We start from the raw sequence: 25,353 nt of genomic DNA, 5'->3' as shown, positions 1-25,353 counted from the left end.
AACAACATTAAAAAAAGTCTTAAAATTAATCTAATAAAGCAGAAATATTTATATTCTAAATAAAACTTTAGGTTTTGAAAATAGATAAATATCTGTGAAACTAATGTGATGATGAAAATTATTTTTAAATTGTGAAAAGTAATTTTAAAAAAATTATATACTGAAGTAAAATTTAAGAAAAACAATATAAGAAATTGGACCTAGGGGTTAGAGAGATAGGATTCTTGTGTTGGAAACAAGTGTTATTGAATTTGATGGACACCCTTGAAACTTATTTTGTTTTTTTTTTTTCCTTACTTTTGTTACATTGTAACAAGTGCTTCTAACTATTAGTGGGTTTGGACTGTGTTTTGTCATTCCAGTTCATACTCTTTGGGCTGTGTGCCTTTGCTCTCAACTCATACCCTTGCACCATCTCTTGGACTCAAACCACTAAAGATTGCAACTTTTTCATCTTTGTCTGTTGTTTCTCAAATGGGGGTTCAGAATTGTAATGGTTGCAGATCCTGGGAGGAGGACATTTACTGGTCTCATTTTCAATTCCAACATTTCGTGCAGTTTCTCCGAACGGGTTATGATCAACACCTTGTTAGTATTCCACCCCACCTCTTACTTTTCTGCTGTGAATCATGATAAATCTGGCAAGTAGTGGAACATGGGGCTTCATTTGAGTTCATGAACTTCATTCTATGTCCACATTTTTTTGGGGGTAACCCTTTGGTTGGTTCGTTCTATCATCTCTTTTGTTTCGATTTTTTGGTAAAAAAAATTGCATGCACCCTGATATGATTGTGGTCGTGTGTGTAGCTATGTCTGCATGGATGAAGGGCAAACATGAAAAGAAAGAACATGTGATGTGGTTGTTGTTGTTGTCCCTGTTCTTGTGTTCCTTGTTTGCAGACACTATCTACTTTGCATGCTTGATATGGAAATGGTTGGTTATCAATCAAGTTGTTGTGATTAGTCTTTGATGTGTATCCTATTCTACCTGCATGTTTTTACAGGTTATTGTATCTCGTTCTCAATGATGAAATTTGAAGTTTGTTTGCAGGCACTTCCGAAGACATTTTCAGATAACTTAAAGAAGAAGCCCCCTGCAAATGTGGCCCTAAAGGGTCCTAGTGGTGTTACGTGGAACGTGGCAATGGTTACTAGAGGAGATACCTTGTACCTTGCATGTGGTTGGGAGCAGTTTGTGAAAGACCACTGTTTGAAGGAGAATGATTTCCTGGTCTTTAAGTACAATGGTGAATCTCAGTTTGATGTTTTAGTGTTTGATGGGGGGAGCTTGTGTGAGAAGGCATGTTCTTATTTTGTTCGCAAATGTGGGCACAAAGAAGCAGAACATGTGGGTGGAAGTCTCAACAAGAAAAGGGACACTACAGAAGATCCTATGAAAGAAGGTCACATCCCTTTAAAAGCTGGTGTGGAATGTGCTTCACCTGGGAAATCGGTGCATGCTAATGGTACCAAGGAACCAATTAATGTCCCTTTTGAAACTCCTACTCCTAGTGAAGAGGCTTTCAATGCTGATGTTGAATCTGCTGGTGCTGAGCAAGTTACATCTGTTGGAGTCCCTCTTTCAGCTGTTCCCAGCGAAACTGCTAATGGGAAAAGGATCAGAAAGCTTGCTTCAGTTGTTAAGCATGTGCAGACCAAACGGAGGGGCAGGGGCAGACCAGCTAAAGTGTCTCATGTTGTAGACAGAGCACTTGACTGGGTTTCTGGTAACATGTTTACTTGTGAAGAAGTGAAAGGAAATGATATTACTACTGTTTAATGGACTTTTGTTTTTGTCTTATGAAGATTAAATTTGAGAATTTTTTATTTACTGACCAGTTTTTTATTCTTCAAAACCACAATATTTTTCTTAGGCTTTGAACTTGATATGAAATAATGGGAGCATATGAGACAGTATGGTTGGTCAAACCTATGATTGAAAGCAAGTTACGTTTGTGAAATGTCTTAATTCAAATTAAGGGTAAATCCAACATTTCTTTCTGAAACTTTGTTTGAAAACAAGTTATATAAGTAATAGCATAAGGCAAGACTCGCTTTTGCATATTTGTGCCCTGAAGCCTACAACAGATATCAACTAATTGATTTGATCATAGTTTGCTGTTATTGCTTGTGTAGGCTTCTTGTGTGCGTGTTTTAAACTCAAATGTTGTGTGATTATTTTGACACAACTTGTTGATGATTTGCATGTACAAAACATGATTGATTATGGAGAAATAATCACTTGTTTTATATTCAAAATCTCAGGGAGTTCAAAAATTCAAGTGATTCTTTCTTGAAAATCAGTTAGACTAGCAGAGGGTTCTCAGTTTGCAAAATTGATTAAAAGTAAAAATGGTCTGTTTTTACATTGACCTTATAACACTGCTGTTTCTGTTTGAATCAATACCAGGACTAGAAGCTGCTGAACCTGTTTCTGCGGTTAGAAGTGCGGCACAAGAGGTATATATTTCAAATAGAAGGCCTGTCACAGATGATGAGATTAAAAATGCCTTAGCATTGGCTCAGGCATCACGCACTGATGACAGTTTGGTTGTAGTCATGCGACCTTCTCACGTCTACAAGAGATTCTTTGTGGTAAACATTTGATTTGTGCCTCACACAATGTTTCACTATTTGATTTGTGCATACATAAGCTATGCAGAAACTCAATGCATTTTACCATGTTGTCTTTCCTTCCATTCCAAGTGTTTGTTATTGATTGTAGTAATCCTTTTGTGTGAGTAGTCAATGCCCAACAAGTGGATTGGAGAACACATCGCTCCAATGTCTCAAGATGTGATCTTGCGCACGGAAAAGGGTGAATGGGTTGCTAGATACAGCTACCATAATATTCGTCATACTGGTGGACTCACAGGTGGGTGGAAACACTTTGTGTTGGACAACAACCTGGAAGAGTACGATGTTTGTGTGTTTAAACCAGCTGGCCAAATGAACGAGAGCTTGGTCCTTGGTATGACCATTTTCAGAGTTGTTGAGGAGATTGTTCCTCTTTCTGCCATGTCTCCAACAGGAAAAAGAGGAAGAAAACCAGCACAGAATGTTAATCTCACTGAACCATAGTCTGCATCATCATGAGGGTGAATGAAAGCATTGCAGTGTAAGTTGATAATTATCTTAGGAGCTCAGACCAAGTTCTCTAGTTGTGTGTATTGTGGATATTGAGTTATATCGTTTAGCCTTATTATCAGTCTTCTAAGGGGGTGTAGTGTAGTTATATATAAATATCTATGTATGTACTTCTTATTGGTGCTGTTAGACCTTGCTGGTTTAAATATGAACTGATATCTGCAGAGTTTTTAGGTGTTGAGTTTGAGTTGAACAAATCTAGTGTGATGGAATTTTAGTCTTTTTTATCAGTGCCTCAAAGTAATATGTATTCAAGATGTTGGTTTTGATTATCTGAGGACATTTATGAAGAGAAGATAAAGTTTATTAAAACTTGAAAAGTGGAGAACTCTCACCAGAGAAATTTCACCAAATTTAAATGAATATGTTCATTTTAACTGACATGAAATGCCTAATTTGTTTTGCTTGTGTTTATGAAGTGCCTTTTGTGTTTCCTGCTGATATGTGTACTTAAAATGGAAATTTGAGTTGACACTAAATTTGTTTTTGGTTTGTTGTGCATCATTAAGGGTGTGTTTAAATTGTAGTTGGAAAAATTAAGTTTGAATTTGAATGAAACTGAAGATCTCATTCAACAAAAAATTTTATGGTTTTGCTTTAAAAGCAACGCATAATTAGAGTTCAATGAAATAAAATAAAAATTTGTCAAATATCGTTTGTAACTTTCAATGTAAAGTAAATTTTGGATATGAGCTCTCAAATTGAAAATCAAATACATAACAAGTTTGTCTTTGAATTGTTATGTGGCATTTCAATGCAATTTGATATAAGAAAAAAGATGAAGTGTCAAAGTTTTCCAAGTCTTTTTAGAGTAACATCCTGAATGAAACCGTTTTTCACATCCTGTATATTTTTTAAATTAATATTTCAAGGAAAGTAATTTTCTTTTTATCTATTTTTAAATTTCAAGCTAACATTAATATTTTTTAATTAATTATACTTTATTATACTTAATTTGTAATTAATTTATACTTTTATCATGCCAGTGGAAAGAAACAACAAAGAAAATGCATTTATTGTGAAAATAAAACGATGAAAGTTAAAGAGAATAGTAACTTCACGACTATTTCACAATAAATGAGAGAAATTGTTATTTTTCTAATTTCTGTATAGAAATCTTAGAAGACACTAAAAACCAGGGTGTTAAGCGGTCAATTTTGTTATATAAATAAAACCCTTCTATTATTTATTATTACTATTTTATTGTTTTGCTGTATTTAACATTTTTCTGAAATGCTGTATTTTCTATCTAAAGATTTAAAAGACTAGGTGCTTAAACTAAATGTCAAAGTAATAAGGAAACTTTAATTTTATATTTAACTTTTAATTTTGTGTATGCAATTTGTAGAATACCTCAAAAGTAAATGACTAAACCAGTTTGACTTTAACTGATTTAGTTTGTAGCTTTTTTTTTCTCTTATTTCAACATATTTTGGGCTGGCACTCTTTTATGGGGCTGGCACTCTTTTATTGGGCTTCTCCCTGCACCTCAAATCATTTTTCTTGTACCCAAAACTTTTTTATTTCTAATTTTACCCACAGTTAAAGTTAAATGAAGAAAGAAAAATAACAGTAAAAAAAATTTAATTGCACTACGTTTCACGTTTTTATATGAAACGGATTACAAAATCCGTTTCATGATTTCTACAAACAAATTTGGAAAGTTGTTTTCTGAATATTGCGTTTTTTTATATGAAACGGATTATACAATCTGTTTCACAATTTCCAGAAACGGATTTTAAGATTTGTTTTGCTATTTGTTTTGTGTTTTTTTTTAATATTCTATTTTATTTTATTTCATTTTTAATATTTAGTTTCTTGATTTCATGGTTAACAGAATGATATATATATATATATATATATATATATATATATATATATATATATATATATATATAATATATATATATATATATATATATATATATATATATATATATATATATATATATATATATATATATATATATATATATAATTTTTTTAATTTAAAGTTGAACTCATTTTAAATTTTTATTTAATTTATTTCTTCATTAATTATATAAAAGAAAAATTGTAAAATAAATTAAATTAAAAAATACTTAAGTTGTAAATTAAAAAATTATTCATTGTATTATAACTATTTTTAATTTATTTAAAGTATATGTTTTTTAAATTTCAAAAACGGGATTCGTGATCCGTTTCAGAAAAGTATGAACCGGATCCCGAAATCCGTTTCATAAAAAAACATGAAAATTTATGAAACGGTTTTCGAAATTCGTTTCATACTTTTCTGAAACGGATTACGAATTCCATTTCTGGAAAAAAAGTTTAAAATTTGTGAAACGAAATTCGTGATCCGTTTCAGAAAAGTATGAAACGGATCCCAAAAGCCGTTTCATAAAAAAACATGGAAACTTTTGAAACGGATTTCGAGATCAGTTTCATACGTTTTTGAAACGGATCACAAATTTTGTTTCTGGAAAAAAAAATAAAAAATAACAAACGAATTTTGAAATCCATTTCGCTTGGAGAAGAAACGAAGAGGAGAAAAAATCTGTGAAAATAATTGGGGGTGCAGCTCAGACAAAATACGTTGTCACAGTAAATAATATTTACTGCTTTTCCACCATTTTTCATCCATTGCCAAGTACAAATTAGTTAGGGGTAACATGGTAAATTTGGGAGGTACTGAAGAAGACTGGGAGGTGCAGGGAGAAGGCGCCCTCTTTTATCCACCCGGTCCACTAAAAAAAGTCAACGAACAAAGCCCAACTTATGGTCCGTGTTATTCTCAAATGCTAAGCCCAATTTTTGGTTAGTTTTTTTTTATATATAATCTATGACTTCGTAATACATAACAAAAACAGTAGAAACACGTATTTCCCTTGGAAACGGTAGTATTTCATATAAATAATATATGACGGAAAATGATTTAACTATATATAAAGGTTACTTTTTCAAAAATACACATTTGAACCACAATTAAATTAATGATAATATAAGTTATATTTTTACTAGTAATGGAATTAATTATATTTTAACCTACCTAATGACAACACAACTATTATTTCTTAATAATAAACTAATAAATTAATGAAAAAAAATCGATTTAATATAATAAATATTTTTTTTAATACAACAAAAAAATTTCAATTTTAATATTAAATTTTTAACTTTATTAATTTGGTTCTTTTAAAAAAATAACATAAATGTAAATTAACTATAAAGAAACAAACACATATGCCAATTGCTAAGGACTAAATATATGTTCAACTACATTAATTATTATTAGAGTTCAAATAAAATTAACCGAGTTAAAATTAAAATGAAAATATAATTTATTGATTATTATACTAAAAACAAAATATATTAATACATACTATACTAAACTAACTATTTACCCATTGATATATAACTTATTTTAAATTAAACTATTATTACTAACTACACAAATTGTCATTTTTTTTACAGTTATAAAATATTCTAGAAATTAGTCTCCTAATTAATTGATTTCTTAAAACGGTCATTTGTATAGCAATTAATTAAGTTTGTATTAAACATTGGCATAAAAATTTATGAAGCTACAAATGGAAGTAATGTAGTAATGGTGGTGCAAAGCCAAACAAAGTTGTCATGGATTTGTTGTTTTCTCGGTACTCTTGCTGGATTTATCTTCATATTTAGTTATCATAAAGGAAAAAGGAATATGACGCGTTTGGAACACAAAAATAATTAAAAACGTTAAAAATAGTAATTTCACACGTCATGGGAAACAGGCTTGGCTTATTCTTGGTGAAAGGGACCCCGTTTTTGTTTTCTTTCTATGTCGCCATTTTGTTGTTTAATTAATTAATTAATTGAATACTTAGTCACGTAAGACTGTGATAATTAATAAACACAATAAATAATGATCATTTATTATCGTTTGGTGTATTATATTTAGGGATGGCAACGGGGCGGGGCGGGGACGAGTTTCGCTATCCCATACCCATCCCCGCATAAAAAATTTATCCCCATCCCCATACCCAAATTCAACGGGTATCAAACTTTTTTCTCATCCCCATCCCCATCGGGTAACGGGTATAATCTCATACCCGTACCCGTGTTCTAACTACTTCAATATTAATTTTTATAAAAGAAAAAAAATTACGGTGAAAAAAACATAATATTATGAAATATTCAATATTAGGAGGATTTTCTTCGATGCCAAATACCTTAAAATAAATTATAATTGTTTACATTTTATATTAGAATACCAAATAAAATTTCATGTGAACCAAAACATTTATTAAATTTGCAAACTACAACATTGATGAACTTAGTTGATAAAATTAAAAAATATTTTAAAAAAATATAAAAGGAAAACAAATATTCAAATTAAAATATATTTTAAATGTTTATTTACTTCAATTTTTTAAATTCTAATGAATCTCTTTTTTATACACTAATAAAAGTTATAATATATCACTTGATCAAAATGACACAAAGAACAAATAATAAAAGGAAAACAAATATTCAAATTAAAATATATTTTAAATGTTTGTTTACTTCAATTTTTTAAATTACAATGAATCTCTTTTTTATACACTAATAAAAGTTATAATACATCACTTGATCAAAATGACACAAAGAACAAATAATAAACATAATAATAAAATTTTGACATAGATTTTGTATCTTTTGAACTTCAATATATATTGGATAGTGACAAAAAAATATTCATAGAAATTACATTAAATTTTTATATTGTAGTAAATAAAAGTTATTTATACAATTAAAGTGAAAAAAATTACAGTATGATTAATAGTGAGTTATAAAATAACAAATAATTAGATAGAATATATCGAAATATTATTCTACATGATGAAAATAAACAATAAATAAAAATATTAAAAAACTAACAAATGTGTGTTTTAGAAATAATTTGAGAGACTATCGAAAGAAATCGCACAAAGGAAATTAAATGTATAATTAAGGTATGATAAAATGAAAAAAACCTTAGAGAACTAATTATTAAATTATGTTTGAAGTGGTTAAAAATAAATAGAAATATCATTAGTGACAAAAAAATTTGTCATTAAATTACAAATAAATTAGTAATTAAATTGGTCACTAAATCAAGTACCGATTCGATCATTGAATCAGTCACTAATTTAGTCATTGATTCAGACAATAAATCAACTACTACCACCAATGACGAAAAATAGTGACTGATATGGGTTACTGACTAAATCAGTCACCATTTCATGTTTTTCTTGTAGTGAATTATCATATACTATTCCTAAATATCATTATATATATATATATATATATATATATATAATTTTAACCACTTCAAACAGAATTTAAAGTGAAAAAATTACATTATGATTAATAATGAGTTATAAAATAAAAAATAATTAGATAGAATATATCGAAATATTATTCTACATGATGAAAATAAAAATAATAAATAAAAATATTAAAAAATTAACAAATGTGTGTTTTAGAAATAATTTGAGAGACTATCGAAAAAAATCACACAAAGGAAATTAAATGTTTAACTAAGGTATGATAAGACGAAAAATATCTTAGAGAACTAAGAAAACTTTTCAAATATCAATATATATACTTAATGGTTGAAAAATAACGAAAGTTATTTTAATGAAACAAAAGAGTTCTTCAAATTAAACAAAAATTAATAATAATAATAATAAGTAAAGAATTTTTTTTATATTACCTTAAATTGAGAGTATAAACATTCTCATGTGAAAGGAAAATTTATAATAAATAAAAATATTAAAAAATAATATAAATATTCAAATGTGAGACATGATTTTTTTTTATTAACATACATCATTTTAACATAATTACATAAAGGTTATGATAAGATAAAAAATATATTGGAGATGAGAATGAGTTTATGACAAATGAAATAATTAAAAGAAAAAAAAATAGAAATATATATATATATATATATATATATATATATATATATATATATATATATATATATATGTGTTACTTGATTAATTGTGAATATTTTAATAATTTAAACGAGAATGGAGATATGGCGGGGACGGGTATTATGGCGGGTATATGTACATCCCCATACCCATCCCCATACCCAACTGAAAAAGTCGGGGATTCCCCATACCCATACCCATACCCAGTCAATGAGGGATTCCCCGTCAAAACGGGGACGGGTTCGGACAATACCCACGGGGACGGGTTTATTTGCCATCTCTAATTATATTTTGCTTTTCTAAAATACCCTTAATTACTTATAAATTAATAATTTTTTTCCAAAGGGTGCGAATTAGTTAAAAAAAGTTTATAAAACAGATACGAAATATTATAAGTATTTATAATTAAAAAAATATATACAAATTAAGAAAAAATGTGACGGGATAATATACAGCAAGACCATTGATGCATGCAGAGATGGAAATGGAAACAACGTTAATTGATGTCAGTAAAAATCACAGATAGCGATCGAAACTTTTTAACCAGAGAGAAAAATTGAGTTACACATTCACTTTCACAAACCTAAAGACTTACTACTAATATAAAAAGAACTTTAGTTTTTGCTTTTGACAGTGAAATTTCTGTCAAATGCTGAGATCCAACGTTCTAAAATCTCAATCTTCTTATTGAACTTGAATAATACAAGAAGATACACAGAAAATTCAAGAATCAAAACCAGACAGAAAAATGGCAGGTGGAAAGAATAGTCTCTACGTTCTGTTCTTAATATGGGTTCACTATTTTCTGCTACTGTAGTAAGCATAAGCTTATACTCAACCATATTATTAATGTTGAGAAATGTATAATTATTCTGCGGTAGAAGTGAGGTGGGCTAAGTCGTAATCCTAAAATGGGATTTCCAGTAGGATAGTTATTGAATGAGAGATTGTTGCAGATGACATCAATTGTCATGTGGTAGAAGTCAAGTGGACCGAATCACACTCGAATCTTGACACTTAGATTGTTACACTCTTAAGTAAAAAGAGTTACACCCTAACTAATAACCGTAGTTTTTAGTCTAGTGACAAACGTTCCATTATAACAAGAAGTTAAAAAAAATCGTGTTCTGATCAACGACTATAGCTTTTCACCTAGTAAACGCTCGATTTTAACAATTAACATTCATCATTAGTTTTTTGCATGTTTGGTATATCATTAGTTACATTCAAAGCTACTACAACTGTTCATAACAACAGAGGACTCATAATTTGTTTGAGATTTACTGAATATATTACGTGAGCTCTCAATTAAGTTTTGTATTTTGTGAGGAGTTAGGAATGAAAGAAATGGTTGTTTGTGATTGATAATCTGCAAATGTGCAGTGTCTCTCTCTGTGTACGTTCACAATCATGAAACTTGAAATTTGTTGTATTTCTATGCAAAATTGGAGACCGAATTTGTGTAAACTTGAAATGACAGAGAGAAGAATATTGTGATGAATTTGAGGACCCTTACAGTGAGTGAAGTTGAATCATTTTTGTGTGGTCTTTGATTTTGAGTGGTGGAGGGGCCTGAAGGAAACAGGGAAATATAGTTTTAGTGGGGTAGAAAAGCACACAAACACTTACACATAAACACACACATTGAGATACACTACAAGCATATAGCAACCAAGAGAAGAGTTATCTTTCTCTTTCTCTGGCCGAGACCAGTTTTCAGTGGCCACTCTGCAATGCCCACACAATCTGATCTCAGGCACATGATTTTCTGCTTCTCAGTGGTCCCATTACACCAGTACATTATTCAGTGCTTCAGCCACAACTTATTACAAACATATTACAAGCACAACACAACACAACATTGCATATATATTATAAGCTTCTCTGCTATATTGGCATCAAGTGCATACACCTTTTTCTCCACTCTGCTACCTAAACTGGTTTTCAGTTTCCTCTCTTCACCCTTTTTTCCTTTACATACGCTGCCCCATTTGCAGTTTTTGAGTACCAAGTATATTACAAACACTTGTTTTCTTTTGTTTTTATCCCAAAGTTTTCAACTTTTCATGCTTCCACCACACCACATCATAATAGGTAACTGAAAATAAATAACATTTGGCTAGAAAAAGAAAACAAAAGGGTGGTGAATTTTAGCGTGAAGATACACAATGATCTATGTCAGTCAGCAGCAGGTGATATGTTGCAGAGCATGATGATGAAGTACTCCTCTTCAAATTTCTAAGGATCTGATGTGTAAAGCTGCTTGGTATTATTAGTGGAAGAAATTGTATTCATTTTTTTTTTCCTCTTTTTCAGTTCTAAGATGATTTTCACTTATTCTATTTTTCCCTTTCTGGTTTTCTTGATGATTTTCTATTGATGTGAAAAATTTTGTGAGAGTTTGAATTTTATTCATGATGTTAGGACTTTCTTAGTGAATGATTTTATTCATCATGTCAGCACTCTTTATATATTGAAATTTGTGTTTGAGTATTTAAAATTACTAAACTTTAATTTAATGACCAAAACATTTTTTTTTCTTATGATATATTGTTTGGAAAATTCAAATTGAAATATATTCAAATTACATGTTATATTTATTTATATTAAATGGAATTTTTTATTTTATATATTAAGAGTAAAATGACAAAAATATTTAATTACAAATTTTGATAAACAGTTTTGCATCTAATAATAAGAAAAGTAAAAGGAAAATGATAGATTATATTAAAGTAAGATGTGTCTCGGCATTTAACTTAGTGTTTAATTTTACAACTCGTTTAAGAGTAAATCCTCGCTCGTGCCAAACGAATAAAGGGTTGATTAGGTTTGCTATATCATTATTTGGTGTTTGTTTTTAAATATTTGGAAGGCAATTATTTAAATAATAATTTTCGATAAAGTAATGGAACTATTTTTATTATGAAAATCTTATTCAACATAAGGAGGAATTTAATAAAAATTAAAAGTTACCAAATTAATTTCAAACTAATAAACTAATTTGCTTTCCCATTTCATCTAAAATAATTATTTTTTAAATGCTAACTCAATTCCAACTTCATGTTTTCTTTTTACTTCTTTAAGACCATATCTAAATAAAATAGGCTGTTTTAAAATCATTTTTGAGAAAAGCAAATAAATTTCATAATTATTTAATCATCAACATAATATTTAAAAAAAAATACTATCTTCTTACAAGAAATTCAAACAAACATGATAATTGATATCACCCGTTGCATCATCCATAGTATTCAATTTAACGTCTTATAATTCTCTTATGCTTTATTATATTATAAGTAAACCAATTTATTAATTAAGTTTCAAATGTCTTTCAAAACCAAAAAAAAAAAAAATAGAGTTCAACACTGTGACACACACTGAGAAAATCGAGACGTTTAAATAGATGCACCACTTAGATAAAGGAATTTTTATTGCACAAAGTTTGACAAAATTCTGATTCCATCAATGCATTTTTATAATATAGATAAGAGCGTATACTTCTAAATAGAAACGAAGTTTATTTTTTAAGACTGTGAGTTATTTGCATTTTTCATTTAATTTTATATCTCAATTAAGATTTTCGCATACTCATTTTTAAAAATAATGAATATTTTTTTCTCACTGAAATGTCCTTACACTTCTCTTTATTTCATTGTTTATATTCAGTACATGTTTGAATAATTATATTTTTCTACAAATACACCTAACCCTACATATTTTAATGAATGTCTAAGATTACTTTCCACCCAACTAATTTACATACTTCTGATATTAAAAATAAGTTTTTAAGCTTAATTCAATTCTATAAAATCAATTTGTAAATTGAGATTTGCACCTCACTTATATATTATGAAATTGTTTTATTTCTAATCGAATCATATAATGTATAATTATCGATCAATACTGTATCCGACATAATCAATTTACCATTAAAAACGAAAAGATTTATATTAGTGTGGCTTATTTGGGATAATATTAAATATATTATAATTATTACATTGAAAAGAAAAAAAAAAGTGAATATATAATAATGAATTTAAAAAAATATGAAAATGACACATAAAGCCAAATAGGGTTTGTTGTAGTTTTGAAAAGGAAGGGACTTTTTGACCTAAGTGTTCACTATAATTAGTGAATTATTATCCCATGATTGATTGATTAATCTTGATGGAGGATTTGGCATTTGGCAGCCCTAGTGTGCCCTAAAAGCTGTCATACACTTTACAAAAAAGCACAAAGAATTTGTTGAAGGTTTTGGTTGAACTAGCAAACCAAACTCCTATATATTTATATAATTAGTAGTAGTTTAATGTTGATTAATTATGATTATGTAAGAAGTGAAGTGTGAATAATAAATGTTATGTGAGTATATGGAGTGATGGACCATGTAATGTCGTGGAGCACATGAGCCTAAACGGCGTTGATTTCGGTGATTCCTTGCTTTCTTTTTTGTCGTTTCTTTGATACTCAAAGTAGATGAACTAGGGGAAGATGAAACTCTATTTTCGAAGCAACACATGCTTGTATGGCTGTATTCCGATCTCACGAATAACCACCACGAACCTAATATTCTTCTCATCCACTAATTCACAATTCCTATTAGGATTAATTACCATCAAATCAATGCTCAAATCTCGAGTTTTACTCGTCTTTTCTTTAATAATATTCTATTATTCTTTTCTCAAGACAAAGTGGTAATTAATAATGTCCAAATCATAATAGTTAAATTCTATTTATAAAATATGGATGTATTCGTTGATGAAAATCTACATTGACGAGAGACAAGACAAATTCAAAATATATAAGTGATGTGTAAACCTTATTTTATAAATTGGTTTGGTAAAATTGAATCAAATTTAAAGTCTACTTTCTAATATTGGTTAAGATATAAATTTTAAGTTAATTTAATTCTAAAAAAAATCAATTAATAAAGTATTGTTTTCATCTTTACATATTATAATTTGACTTTATTTTCAAACGACTTACAATTTCTAATGCACTCTCTTTACGTCGAGACATATATCTCTCAAATGTAAAATTAAATATCTATGCGGAATATGAAATCTCCAACAATAACACTATAAATCATACTATTTTTTCTTAATGTAACGTTAATACGTAAAATTTAAATGGTTTACATGTTTAATTTAGTGCTACATTTCATGTTATTTAAACATATTTTATACAATTTCTTTGATTCATTGCAAAAGGGTATATATATATATATATATATATATATATATATATATATATATATATATATATATATATATATATTTCATTAACTATGAACGCGTTGATCATGTTCAAATTAATTATGTCAATTGACTACTTTTATGGAAATATTCGTAATTCATTAAATAGTTTACTTCAACCTAATTGTATCAATTTCAGAAAAAAAATAATCTAATATGAGCACAAATCTTAACATGACCTCAAGTTGTCAATAAATTTGAATTTTAAGGCTGGGTTACCTTAAACCCTAGAATTGAATATATAAGTGCACAAAGTTCTTCTCATTCTTTTTTGTTCCCTTTGACAACCTTGTTCTTTTTTATAGTTTTTATGACACATCTAATCAAGTGGTGTAGCAGTGCACATGTCTTTGCATGAATGAATGAATGAATGAAATAGTGATATAGCATTCCACATGAGTTAGGTTGGCAAAAAATAGTAAAACGCAAGCATCTTATTAGAAGTAAATCACGAGAAACATATATAGCATTTAATTTTCATTTACTACTCACAACCTACACAATGTGTAACATCATGTCTGTTCTTGCTTCGGATGCACTAAATTTACTTCCCAATCATACACCTCCACTTCTACAAATCACAATTAAAGAAAAAACAATGACCCCAACACACAATCTTCAGAATTTAACATATGCACACCACTCGTCATAAAATATTTGTCCAAGTAGAAAACTCAGAGAGAAATATCATCGCAAATATTATAATCATTTATTTAATTTTTAGATATTTTAATATTATATATAGATAATTAGTTCGTTTAACTCTTTATTTATTATTTTTCTAAACAATACATCTTGTTTTAATGAATTACCTCTATAAACCTAACAAGTAGTATAAGAGCCGATAGTTAAAACCGATTCAAACTAGTGCAGTATAGTCCTTGTATCGAAAGTCTTCCTGCCAAGGGTTTCAGGTAAGTATGTCTCATTAAGAAGAACGACAGTACAAAAAAGACAGAAAAAAAAAGTACTCGTGGTTGGAAATGCTTCCGTTGGAGGGGAAGTATACCAATGTGGTTGATGGGACTCACACTTGAGGAAGAGATCGTTAGAAATCTAAGTGTGAGTTTAAGTTCTACATTGACTATACATCACTTTATACATTAGAGATAAATGCAAACATCACTTTACACATCAATTTTGTAGGATTAAGTTAGATTTAATGCCATTTACTCTGTAATAAGTAGGTGCAAATATAATCTTACAAGCTGATTTTATAGAATTGAGTTAAATTTAAAGTTCAAACCAAATCTCACCTTACTGGACTGATATAGTGAAATTGAGAAATTGAGTTAAGTGTAAATAGGAATAGTTTAATGGAGTAGGGTGGACAAAGTTGATGAATTTGTTATAATAGACAAACACATGGAATATTAATTGGACAGAGGCAACGGGGTGATAGAAGGACATTTTGACCGGATATTCCCAGATCACAAGCTTATAGTTGAATAATTGGAATGAAAAGAGAAGGCATAGAAAATGATAAAGAAAAGGGAAAGTTTTAATTTCCCGGAGAATCTAGAGCGCATCAGGCGCTGACCGTGGCTTCGGAATCTATTAAGAAATGGATTAAGAAAATGGTTTGATTAGGAAGAGAAGAAAGGAATAAACAAAAAGCATGGGGTTCCGAGCATAATTGTTGCTTACAATACGCCATAAATGTTAAAGTTTTGGAGTCATATAAGAACAGGGGAATAACATAACATAACACCAAAACAACACAACAAACCAACAACACCCTATTGCCTACACAAACTCACGCCCATAACTCACGTGACCCTACCCTTCTTGACGCCGATCAATATGCTATTACTATTGCTATTTTCCCTTGATCAAAGTTTAAATAAAGGTTAAATATGTTTTTAATCTTTTAAGTAAATTTTAGAATTAATCTATTTCGAAATTTTGGACCAATTTAGTTCTTCATCTTTCAAAATATGTGAATTTAGTATTTTTAATCAAATTTTGTTAAGTTTATTTCACATTTCAAGCGTGTTTCATAATAGTATACGACACATATTTGCTTTAATGTTAAGTCAAATACTATTATAAAACACGTTTGAAATGTCAAATAAACTTAACAAAATTTGATTAAAATGACTAAATTCACGTATTCCGAAATATGAAAGACTAAATTGATCAAAAATTTCAAAATTAACTGAAAATTAAGGGATAAAAAACATATTTAACTCTTTAAATAAAGTTAATAAAATTTAAAAAAAAAAGTTATTTCTTTATGTTAAAAATAAAATATTCAATAACTGGTCATGCTGAACCGACTATTTCTATTAAAATATTTTAATAAAAAATTCAACTCAGGTTTACTCTTTCTTCGTTTATTATATATTCTTATTTGTATTGTCGACGAGAAATTATATTTGATTTGTGAAAAAAATTGTATTTGTGATAAAAAAAGAAAAAAAAAACATGATGTTGATGATGTGGTATATTTTTTTTAGTTGTCTTGGAAATAGAAAGAAGACAGGTGAGTTGAGTTGCTTAAGGTAAAGGTAGTGTTGGACATAAGACATGGAATATTTGAACACGGAGAGGGAATATTGGAGAGGAGGATTATATGCTACATAATTAGACAAATGCTAGCGTTGAAATTCTTAACGTTAACGTTGGAACGGATGCACTTCTTTATACTATTCCTACTTGCACTTCCTCCCACGCTCCATTCACACACTCACTTCCCCCTTTATTTATAATCACAAATCATATATATCTTCGATTTAAACGCGAAATTGCAATTCATTTTTATTCGGAATTTTAAAAATAAATGAATATAATATAAATAATTCAAACATTGACTGAAACACCACTTGACATGCCAAACAAATATAATGCAATAAGTTATAATGATTATATCGTTCATTTTTAAAGTTTATGAATTGGCTTAAATATTTTTTTCATCCTCATTTTCATAGTGTTTATTGCGGATGATCCTCATTTTGACAGAATGTTTAAAATGGTCCTCATTTTTTTACCGAATGTTTAAAATGATCATCATTTTCGATTCGTATTTTATTTGGTCATTTTTTGTGACGTCGTTTAAGTCAGTAAAGAAATACTGTACAAGTGACACTATTTGTATTACGTTGCATTGTGGTGTGTTATGTGTACTGTACATATGGTTCCGTTACTGATTTAAACGGCGTCACAGAAAATGACCAAATAAAATACGAATTGCAAAAATGACGATCATTTTAAATATTCGGTTAAAATGAGGACCATTTTAAACATTATGTTTAAATGATGACCATTTTAAACATTATGTCAAAATGAGGATTATCCGCAACAAACACTACGAAAATGAAGACGAAAAAGGTATTTAATCCTTATGAATTCTATCAAAGTTTAAGACATAGACAAATTATAATTTTGCATTAAAGTTTAGAAACTAAAAGAACATATTTAACATTTATTTTTTTTTAACTAGAATCAATAAAATATCACGAGGATTATGGGTTTTTTAAAATCAATAAGATATCACGAGGCAAATAAAGAAACCCCTTGATATCTATGAATTAAATTATTAGTCATGATTAGGTAAAAATGCATACGATTTATGTCATAATTTTTATGAGAAAATCTTTATTAATTTAAATGTAATGTTTATTGACAGTCTACTCGAATAAAATGAAGGGTGTCTTCTCGGCCTTAAAATAGATTTTTAAAATGAATAGAAGTGGATGTCTTAACTTTAGTTTCATTCAACCTAGTCATTCTTATGCAAGGGATGTTACTATATAGATGATAATAAATGTAACCTAATAATTATTTGTACAGAGAGCGAAAGAAGTAAGAACGAAAGAAAACATTTAAAATTTGAAAAAAAAAATCTACTGTTAATTTGATAGAACAACAGAAAACAAGGGAAAAATCAAGAAAAGAAAAATTATTTTCAATTTTCTCCTTTTAAAAATTTATTTTTTTCTATCTATCAGGACACAGACTAATAACCACAAGTAAAAGCATATATGAAAAATTACGGTAAGAATATGTAATAATAGGACTAAATGTTCCTATTAATATATAGTTCATACTGTTCCAGCTTACATTCAATAAGTTTTACATCGTTTAAGAGTAAAGGTTAAGCAAAGTTTAAATACTTTTATTTTTTTTTTACCCTCTGAAACATTTTTAAAGATAAAACCGTAACAGAATTCAAATACTATAAAACAGACAATACCTCGAAAACATATCGATTAATCTAACAATCCTTTTTAAGTATAAATTTAGTTTAACTAAAATATCCTTATTTTATGTATCATCCCAATTAATACACATAAAGGGATAATTTAGAAAATGTATTTTGAATAAAAAAACATATAATTTTGCCATTGTTAAAATTCATTGAAAATTGTGAAAAAGCGCGTTAGAGTAACACGGTGAGAGATATGACAAGAACATAGTTGAGGGCCTCATCAGCATGTTTTTTGCTTCTGCATGTGGTTGTGGGTCTGCAACCTGCTCTCACCTACACACTCTCTACTCATACTCACACACACTCATAATATATATATATATAGTTCCTCTTTCTTAAATCTTTCAACCTTTCAAAATTTCTTCTCTTCCATATCGTGCACCTTCGCACGTGTACAGCACGACCTTAAGAAATGTATACATGAAAATGAGATCTTGTTGATAAAGGAGTTAAAAAACATGTACGAGAATCCAAGAGGTGGGTTAGGGTTGTTCGTAAGTGTTAATTAATTGTCATGGTTTGTTTGATGGGTTCGGAAAACACAGATACAGAAATAGTCATTTTCCTGTGAGGGTGTCCCAAAGCTATGGTGATAGGTAGAAAACGATGAGGTTTTTAATGGCACATATGTGTTCGTCTGCACGTAACAGTAACAGAGAGTGAGAGAAAGAGAAATGAGGGTGAGTTTGAAGGGGATATTTTGGGGTGGCAGTGAATCCTCGTTCATAATAAAAGAGGAATATTCCAATTCAAGAAAAAATGCAATATTTAAAAGAGATAAACTAAACCCTGCTACAAACAAAAAGAGCAGAGAATTTTAACGGGTCACCATCCATCATCTTAAACTACACACTCATTTTCCATTCCAATATTCCATTCAATAGTACCCCTTTTGTTTTTCTCCAAATCCAACCATATTCCTGTCAAGAACCACCATTAACACTTCTTTCTTTCTTCAAACTTCTCTCTTTTTTTTATTTAATTTAATTACCTGCAGATAAGGGAAACCAAACCAGAGACCACACTCTTCCCTTCACTTACTTCCTCTCTCTCTCTCTATATCTATCTGTATCTATCTATATCTATCTATCTACAGTGTTTAGTACTTTGATGACTGATATATCTCTCAGCTTCCATAAATAACTGCTACCCCTTTTCACTAACTTTTGGTTCAAACCACCATCCCCAAAAAACTCTGATCCTTTCTCTTTTTTCTTTTTTTTTATTTATTTTTTTATCTGACTAGTTGTGACAAGTAGTCCCTGGAAATTAATTACTCTCTCTCTCTTTCTCTCTTTATCTCTCTTTCAGCTTTAAAAATTTTCCCTATGGTGGTCTTCCTTCAACCCTAGTGGGATCCTATACTAAAAGCCTATCACCACACCATCATCACAAATCATAAGTCACTCATGATATAATCACACCCTTAAACCCTTTCAATTCATTCTATCTTCAACCTCTTCAATTCCATCATCTCTTACTATATTAATTTGCTTTTCCACTTCACACCTTCAATTAAACTCTTCATCATTCCATTCCCTTATATATAAACACAGATCTTCTCCATTCTTTACTTTTTATCTCTCTTTCTACCAATCTCCATGTTCACTAATTCACACACGCTAATGCAAACCCTGTTGCCACCTTTGCCGGAGCCAGACCTCTCCCTCAACATAAGCCCTCCCTCTATTTCCGAGGTCAAGGAAGTGGCGCCTTTCGGCAAACTCATTTACAGCGACATGTGTTCGACTTCTGATTCGGGAAGCAGTGGAGGAAGCGATTTGAGCCATGAGTTCCACAACCTTGCTCACCCTCGTGAACCCACCTTGAAGTTAGGCTTCGGAACAACGGATTTCAATCCTCGCCGTCATCAGGCTCAAGGTGACACCAGAAGCTTCAACCACCACCACCACCACCACCTTCAGCCTCACATCTATGGCCGCGATTTCAAACGAACTGCAAGAGTCGTCAATGGCGTCAAAAGAAGCGTCCGGGCTCCTCGAATGAGATGGACCACCACCCTCCATGCCCATTTTGTTCACGCGGTTCAACTCCTTGGCGGCCATGAGAGTAAGTCTTTCAAAACCCATCTCTAAAATTTAGCAGATTCCAAAATCAATGGAAAAAAAACCATTTTTTCTTTAATTACTTCAAAAACCATTGAACTATGATGTTCTATGAGCCATGGGATAATTACATTATACGTGTGAGTATTGTTTGAGGGCTTGTTATTGTTGGAATGCAAAAGGTGAAGGTCGTGAGATAAAACAGATGTATAAATATATGTATATATATATAGAGAAACATATTCTAGGTTATGTCTAATCTTGAGTTTGTCTTGTCACACTTGCAGGAGCAACTCCGAAGTCTGTGTTAGAGTTAATGAACGTTAAGGATCTAACCCTAGCACACGTCAAGAGTCACTTGCAGGTGGGGTAGTTTCTATTCTCTCCCCCATTATATTTCTCCATAGTCTTTGAGCTTAATGAGTGAAGTTCCTATTCTTCCTCTTTGAATGAGTTTCTGACGAGACAGAAGAAAAGAAAGGGAAGAAAAAAGGACTATTGTTAGTCGTTAGAATAGGTTGCCTCTAGTAGTGGGGAAGGTAGAACCAAGGACTAGGGACAAAAGGGGTATCTAGATTATGTAATGCAATCTTAACCTTGTGAACATTTTTTTTTCTTCTCATTTCATCTTTTATTTGGGGTGTTCATGCAGATGTATAGAACAGTGAAGAGCACTGACAAAGGCACCACAGGTAATTGAATATCGGAGTGTTGTGTTCCTTCTCAAGGACCCTTTTTTTCGTTTCTTCTTCCATTATCATCATCATTATTATTCTCTTTGTTTGAGAGATATCTTTGATGATTCGAGTGTGGCAGAAAACCCCATGATTTGCCTAGTACTGTTCCCCGTTAAAAACAAAAGTCTCTTTGGCTTATAGGACTTGTTTCAAAGTCCCCAAGTGAATTATTAGCCTCTGGTGTCTGATAAAGGAAGAGCAATGGCTCCATTGTTGATGAATTTTGCAGGTCATGGGCAGACAGATATTTCAGTATTGAATCCAAGGCCAGGGATTAACATGGTTCATCTGCATGCACCTTCGCCCAATTTACCAGACCCCATTATTCAAAGGTTATTATTCATTCATCTTTTGCATTAGTTTCCCTAAGATTCCGTCTTTTAATTTTCTGTGCTTTTTCAGATTTCATTCACACACCATCAGGTTTTTTCTCTGTGCAAATTAATGTGAACTTAATGTTGACTTATTGAATAATGCTGATTCAACTGCTGGACCATTAAAAGCAACCTATGCCAATGTCGGAGTACAATGTATATGCACGGTTTTTCAAAAATCCCTTTGTTTGACCCTTCTGTTTATTTTCTTTTTCTTCCAAACTTTTTACAATAACGATACTCATATACCTCATTTTAAGGTGTATTCATGAAAGTAAAAAATAGAGGAAAAAAAAACTGATATATAAATAAGAAATGGAAAAAATAATTAAGTTAATGTTTGCCACAAAAGAGATAAACTGAGTGTAAAGTTAATATTTTTCTAACTTCTATACATCTCCTATAATTAAAAGTTTAACGTTTGGCGTCGGTAAGACTTTGTTTACCAAATCCTTTTTTTTTAATTCACGTGTGTCATTGGCTTTTTGCTTATCTTATTTTTATTACAACCTTCTATAACGACAGCTTTATAACCTGTACATAGATTTTGACGAGTAAAACCTAGGGTTTCTATAGGTAGGTATGAGGGTGATATAATTAATTTTCTACGTGGATTCTTAATAATGCTTTCACATTCTTGATCCCAATGCATGGCAAAAGTTCTAGCCTGTGGTTCAAATCTCAATGTATTACATAAGCCATATTTTTTAAAGAAACAATAAACTTCAAATGGTATAGTAATAACCTTATGAGTTCCTTAATTGATCGTGGAAACAACTAACCTAATCATTTATTTTTAAGTAGAATGGATGTTTTTTTATCACACACATGAATTCAGTTTCATTATTTGGTCATATATATGATGTTTCACTACCAAAATTGAGATTGCAAACAAAAACTGTTCCTCTCTTTATCTCGTATGTTAAAATCTCACTTGTTTCCATTTCCGAAAAAAGATCACATACATAAAGTTTCAACATCTCAATTAATTCCTTTGAAACTTTTGGATGTTGACCGTTAGTGCATCACATGGCACTTCACCTCATTGAAAAAGCAAACACATGAAGTCGTATATATAGCAATGGAGTTTGGAGTTTTGTTACACACACTGTAATAAAAGACACCATTGGATTAATTAAGGAAGTGGAAGATGTTCACTTTCAACATTAATTTTGTTGTTCCACTTTTCAGGACAACGTGGCAACAATCATCAATAGAGACAAAAACAAAGAACAGTAGACAAGAAGCAGAGATGGGTTTGACGTATTGCGAGGTGAAGAAGGGAAGTAGTGAAAGCATGGTAAGTTGTGACACAAATGGATGTAGCTTCTGGCTTGTAGTTTTGTTGCATGCATTTATGAATATTCTCGAAATGGCTTATGTCACTCACAAGGGTAATAATAATAATTTATGTATGTATGTGTGTATATATAAATAAACAGGTGATGAATGGCTTGGATTGTACCAGTTTGTCACGTTCCGAGGGAATGCTTGACCTAGAATTCAGCCTTGGAAGACCCATTTGGCAAAAAGACCACGCAGAATCGTCGAGAGAGTTAACTCTTTTAAACTGCTAAAACAACGTTAAAAGAAGTAAAGAAAGTTAAGGTTATAAAAAATTAGGTTAAATTTAAATAACCAACCTTTGACATGTGTGGAGGAGATTGATCATGATGATGATGATGATGATGATGTATGTGAATGAATGATTTTGATTGTGTGTGTTTGGGAGAGAGATGAGGAATGGGATAAAGGGATTTTGCTAGAGAACATATGCTTGAGTCCAAAGAAAATTTTCAGGCATTGTCTTTGATGTCATTTTCTGTGGAAGCTATAGAATAGAACATGATGAAAAATAAAAATGGAATGGTTTGGACCATGCATGGGTTATAGTTAGGCAACATAGGACCCATTTGGGAATGCTGATATGAGACAGGTGGGTCAACTTTTCTGCCACACCATCATCACATGTGTACCACATACACATACATGTTATCTATCACCTACATTAATTCACTTTTACAAATTAATATTGCAAACTTTTTTCTTTTCTTATATCTATATATCTTTATATATCTTTGTTGGGTTTCTCAGTTTCTCATATTAATCTTTTATTCATATATTATGAGGACTCGTAAAATTTTCACCCAAAAATTTGGACTCATCCCAATTCAGTATCATTCAAACTCATAATATATATATTAACTGATAAATTAAAACATAAATATAAAAGTTACTGATAATTTTTTTTCGTCTAAACTTAATTTTCTGATTAAAATGAGTGTATATGAATGAATAGAAGTTTTGTTTCTTGGATTTGCTATTTCCAACCATCAATATAGGATTCATATATACTTCATAAAATATAAAATTTGAGCAGACCACTACGATGCTTCTTCACTCTTGACACTATCGAATATCTCACTGATTAATTCTTTTAAGAAGGATTTTTAAGAGTTTAATATTCATATAGACAATCACAAACTTTACCCTATCAACTAATAGAGAAATATTTCTTTAACTGTCATAAATATTTTTAAAGCTAAACTTTTTTATGTTGTTCTTATTTATTAAGTCTTCAAAATATGCTAAAAGACAAGTCCAATTTCCTGTACTTATTTTTCTGTGTCGTCCTCTGACATGGCTTCGAAATACACTATTTTTTGATAATATCAAAAAGATTTTTAATATATTATAAAATACTAAAATGAGTGTACATTTAATCTAAGACACGTTAGAGGATGGTATAAGAAAAGTTTAGGACAAAATCCAAATTTTTATTAGACATTGATTTTGATGTTTTAAAATATGTTATAAATTTTGTTAAGATAAAAAAAACAAAGTACTTTGAAAGTTTAATGGAGGGCAAATATCAAAACCTCAATAGAGAATTTAAACTATTAATAAATTAACTTTAAGTCTAATTTAATTTTACAAAATTAATTTGTAAAGTAAAATTTACATTTATTTATTTATTTATTTATTTATATATATATATATATATTAAATTAATCTTATAGCTTTTAACACATCTCATCATATTAAGGTATGTATATCTCGTATGAGAAGTTAATCATTCAGAAATGTACAAATAACAAGTGAAATAATGGATCTAATAAACTTCAATCAAATGGACTCTACTCTAATACTATGTTAAAGACTAATCTTTAACTTCAACTCAACTTTATAAAATTAACTTAAAAAAAAGTTTATATTTATGTATATATATTATATATCGTAAATTAATTTTATATATAATCAATACGAGATTTCTAATAAAGACTCTTACGACTACCCGAAAAGAGAACCAGAAAAGGTTATCTTTTGTGTTTATCCACAAAGTTTATGTTGCTATATACCTGAGTGCATGTTCAAAGTTTTTTTTTTTTTCTGAAATACGAAAAATCTTAACAAAAGGCATATTTTTTTTATTAGAAAACAAAAGGTCAATAAACAAACTGGCACTGCGTGTTGCCTTTTCCTTGTCCGCAGTGCGCTTTGCGGAAAGGTGTAGCTCTGTTTATTATGGCCCATTAGAACACTTTTCTTGTGGGCCGAAATTCAGATTTCTGATTTCCATAAACTTTAAATGATTTCATATTGTAAGAACAATCCCATACGTTTGTAGGAAAAAAAA

The 25,353-nt window shown here is 30.0% G+C and overlaps 2 protein-coding genes across 2 annotated transcripts; both read left to right on the top strand.

Annotated features, from left to right (window-relative positions):
* The first annotated feature begins 312 nt into the window (after positions 1–312).
* LOC114193761 (B3 domain-containing protein REM16-like) lies at positions 313–3,419 on the top strand. Its single transcript, XM_028083691.1, has 4 exons — positions 313–588; positions 1,052–1,727; positions 2,411–2,595; positions 2,746–3,419. The coding sequence occupies exons 1-4, from the start codon at positions 475–477 to the stop codon at positions 3,079–3,081; spliced, it is 1,311 nt and encodes a 436-aa protein (XP_027939492.1). The 5' UTR covers positions 313–474; the 3' UTR covers positions 3,082–3,419.
* Positions 3,420–19,462: 16,043 nt separating this feature from the next.
* On the top strand, positions 19,463–23,764 carry LOC114193251 (probable transcription factor KAN4). The gene is made up of 6 exons (XM_028082977.1): positions 19,463–20,609; positions 20,893–20,969; positions 21,258–21,297; positions 21,572–21,674; positions 22,908–23,016; positions 23,159–23,764. The coding sequence occupies exons 1-6, from the start codon at positions 20,141–20,143 to the stop codon at positions 23,291–23,293; spliced, it is 933 nt and encodes a 310-aa protein (XP_027938778.1). The 5' UTR covers positions 19,463–20,140; the 3' UTR covers positions 23,294–23,764.
* Positions 23,765–25,353: the final 1,589 nt, after the last annotated feature.

This window comes from Vigna unguiculata, chromosome 8 (assembly GCF_004118075.2).
Source record: "Vigna unguiculata cultivar IT97K-499-35 chromosome 8, ASM411807v1, whole genome shotgun sequence".
NCBI classification, from domain to species: domain Eukaryota; kingdom Viridiplantae; phylum Streptophyta; class Magnoliopsida; order Fabales; family Fabaceae; genus Vigna; species Vigna unguiculata.
The sequence above is the reverse complement of the archived record's forward strand: the minus strand, read 5'-3'. Positions and strand labels throughout refer to the sequence as shown.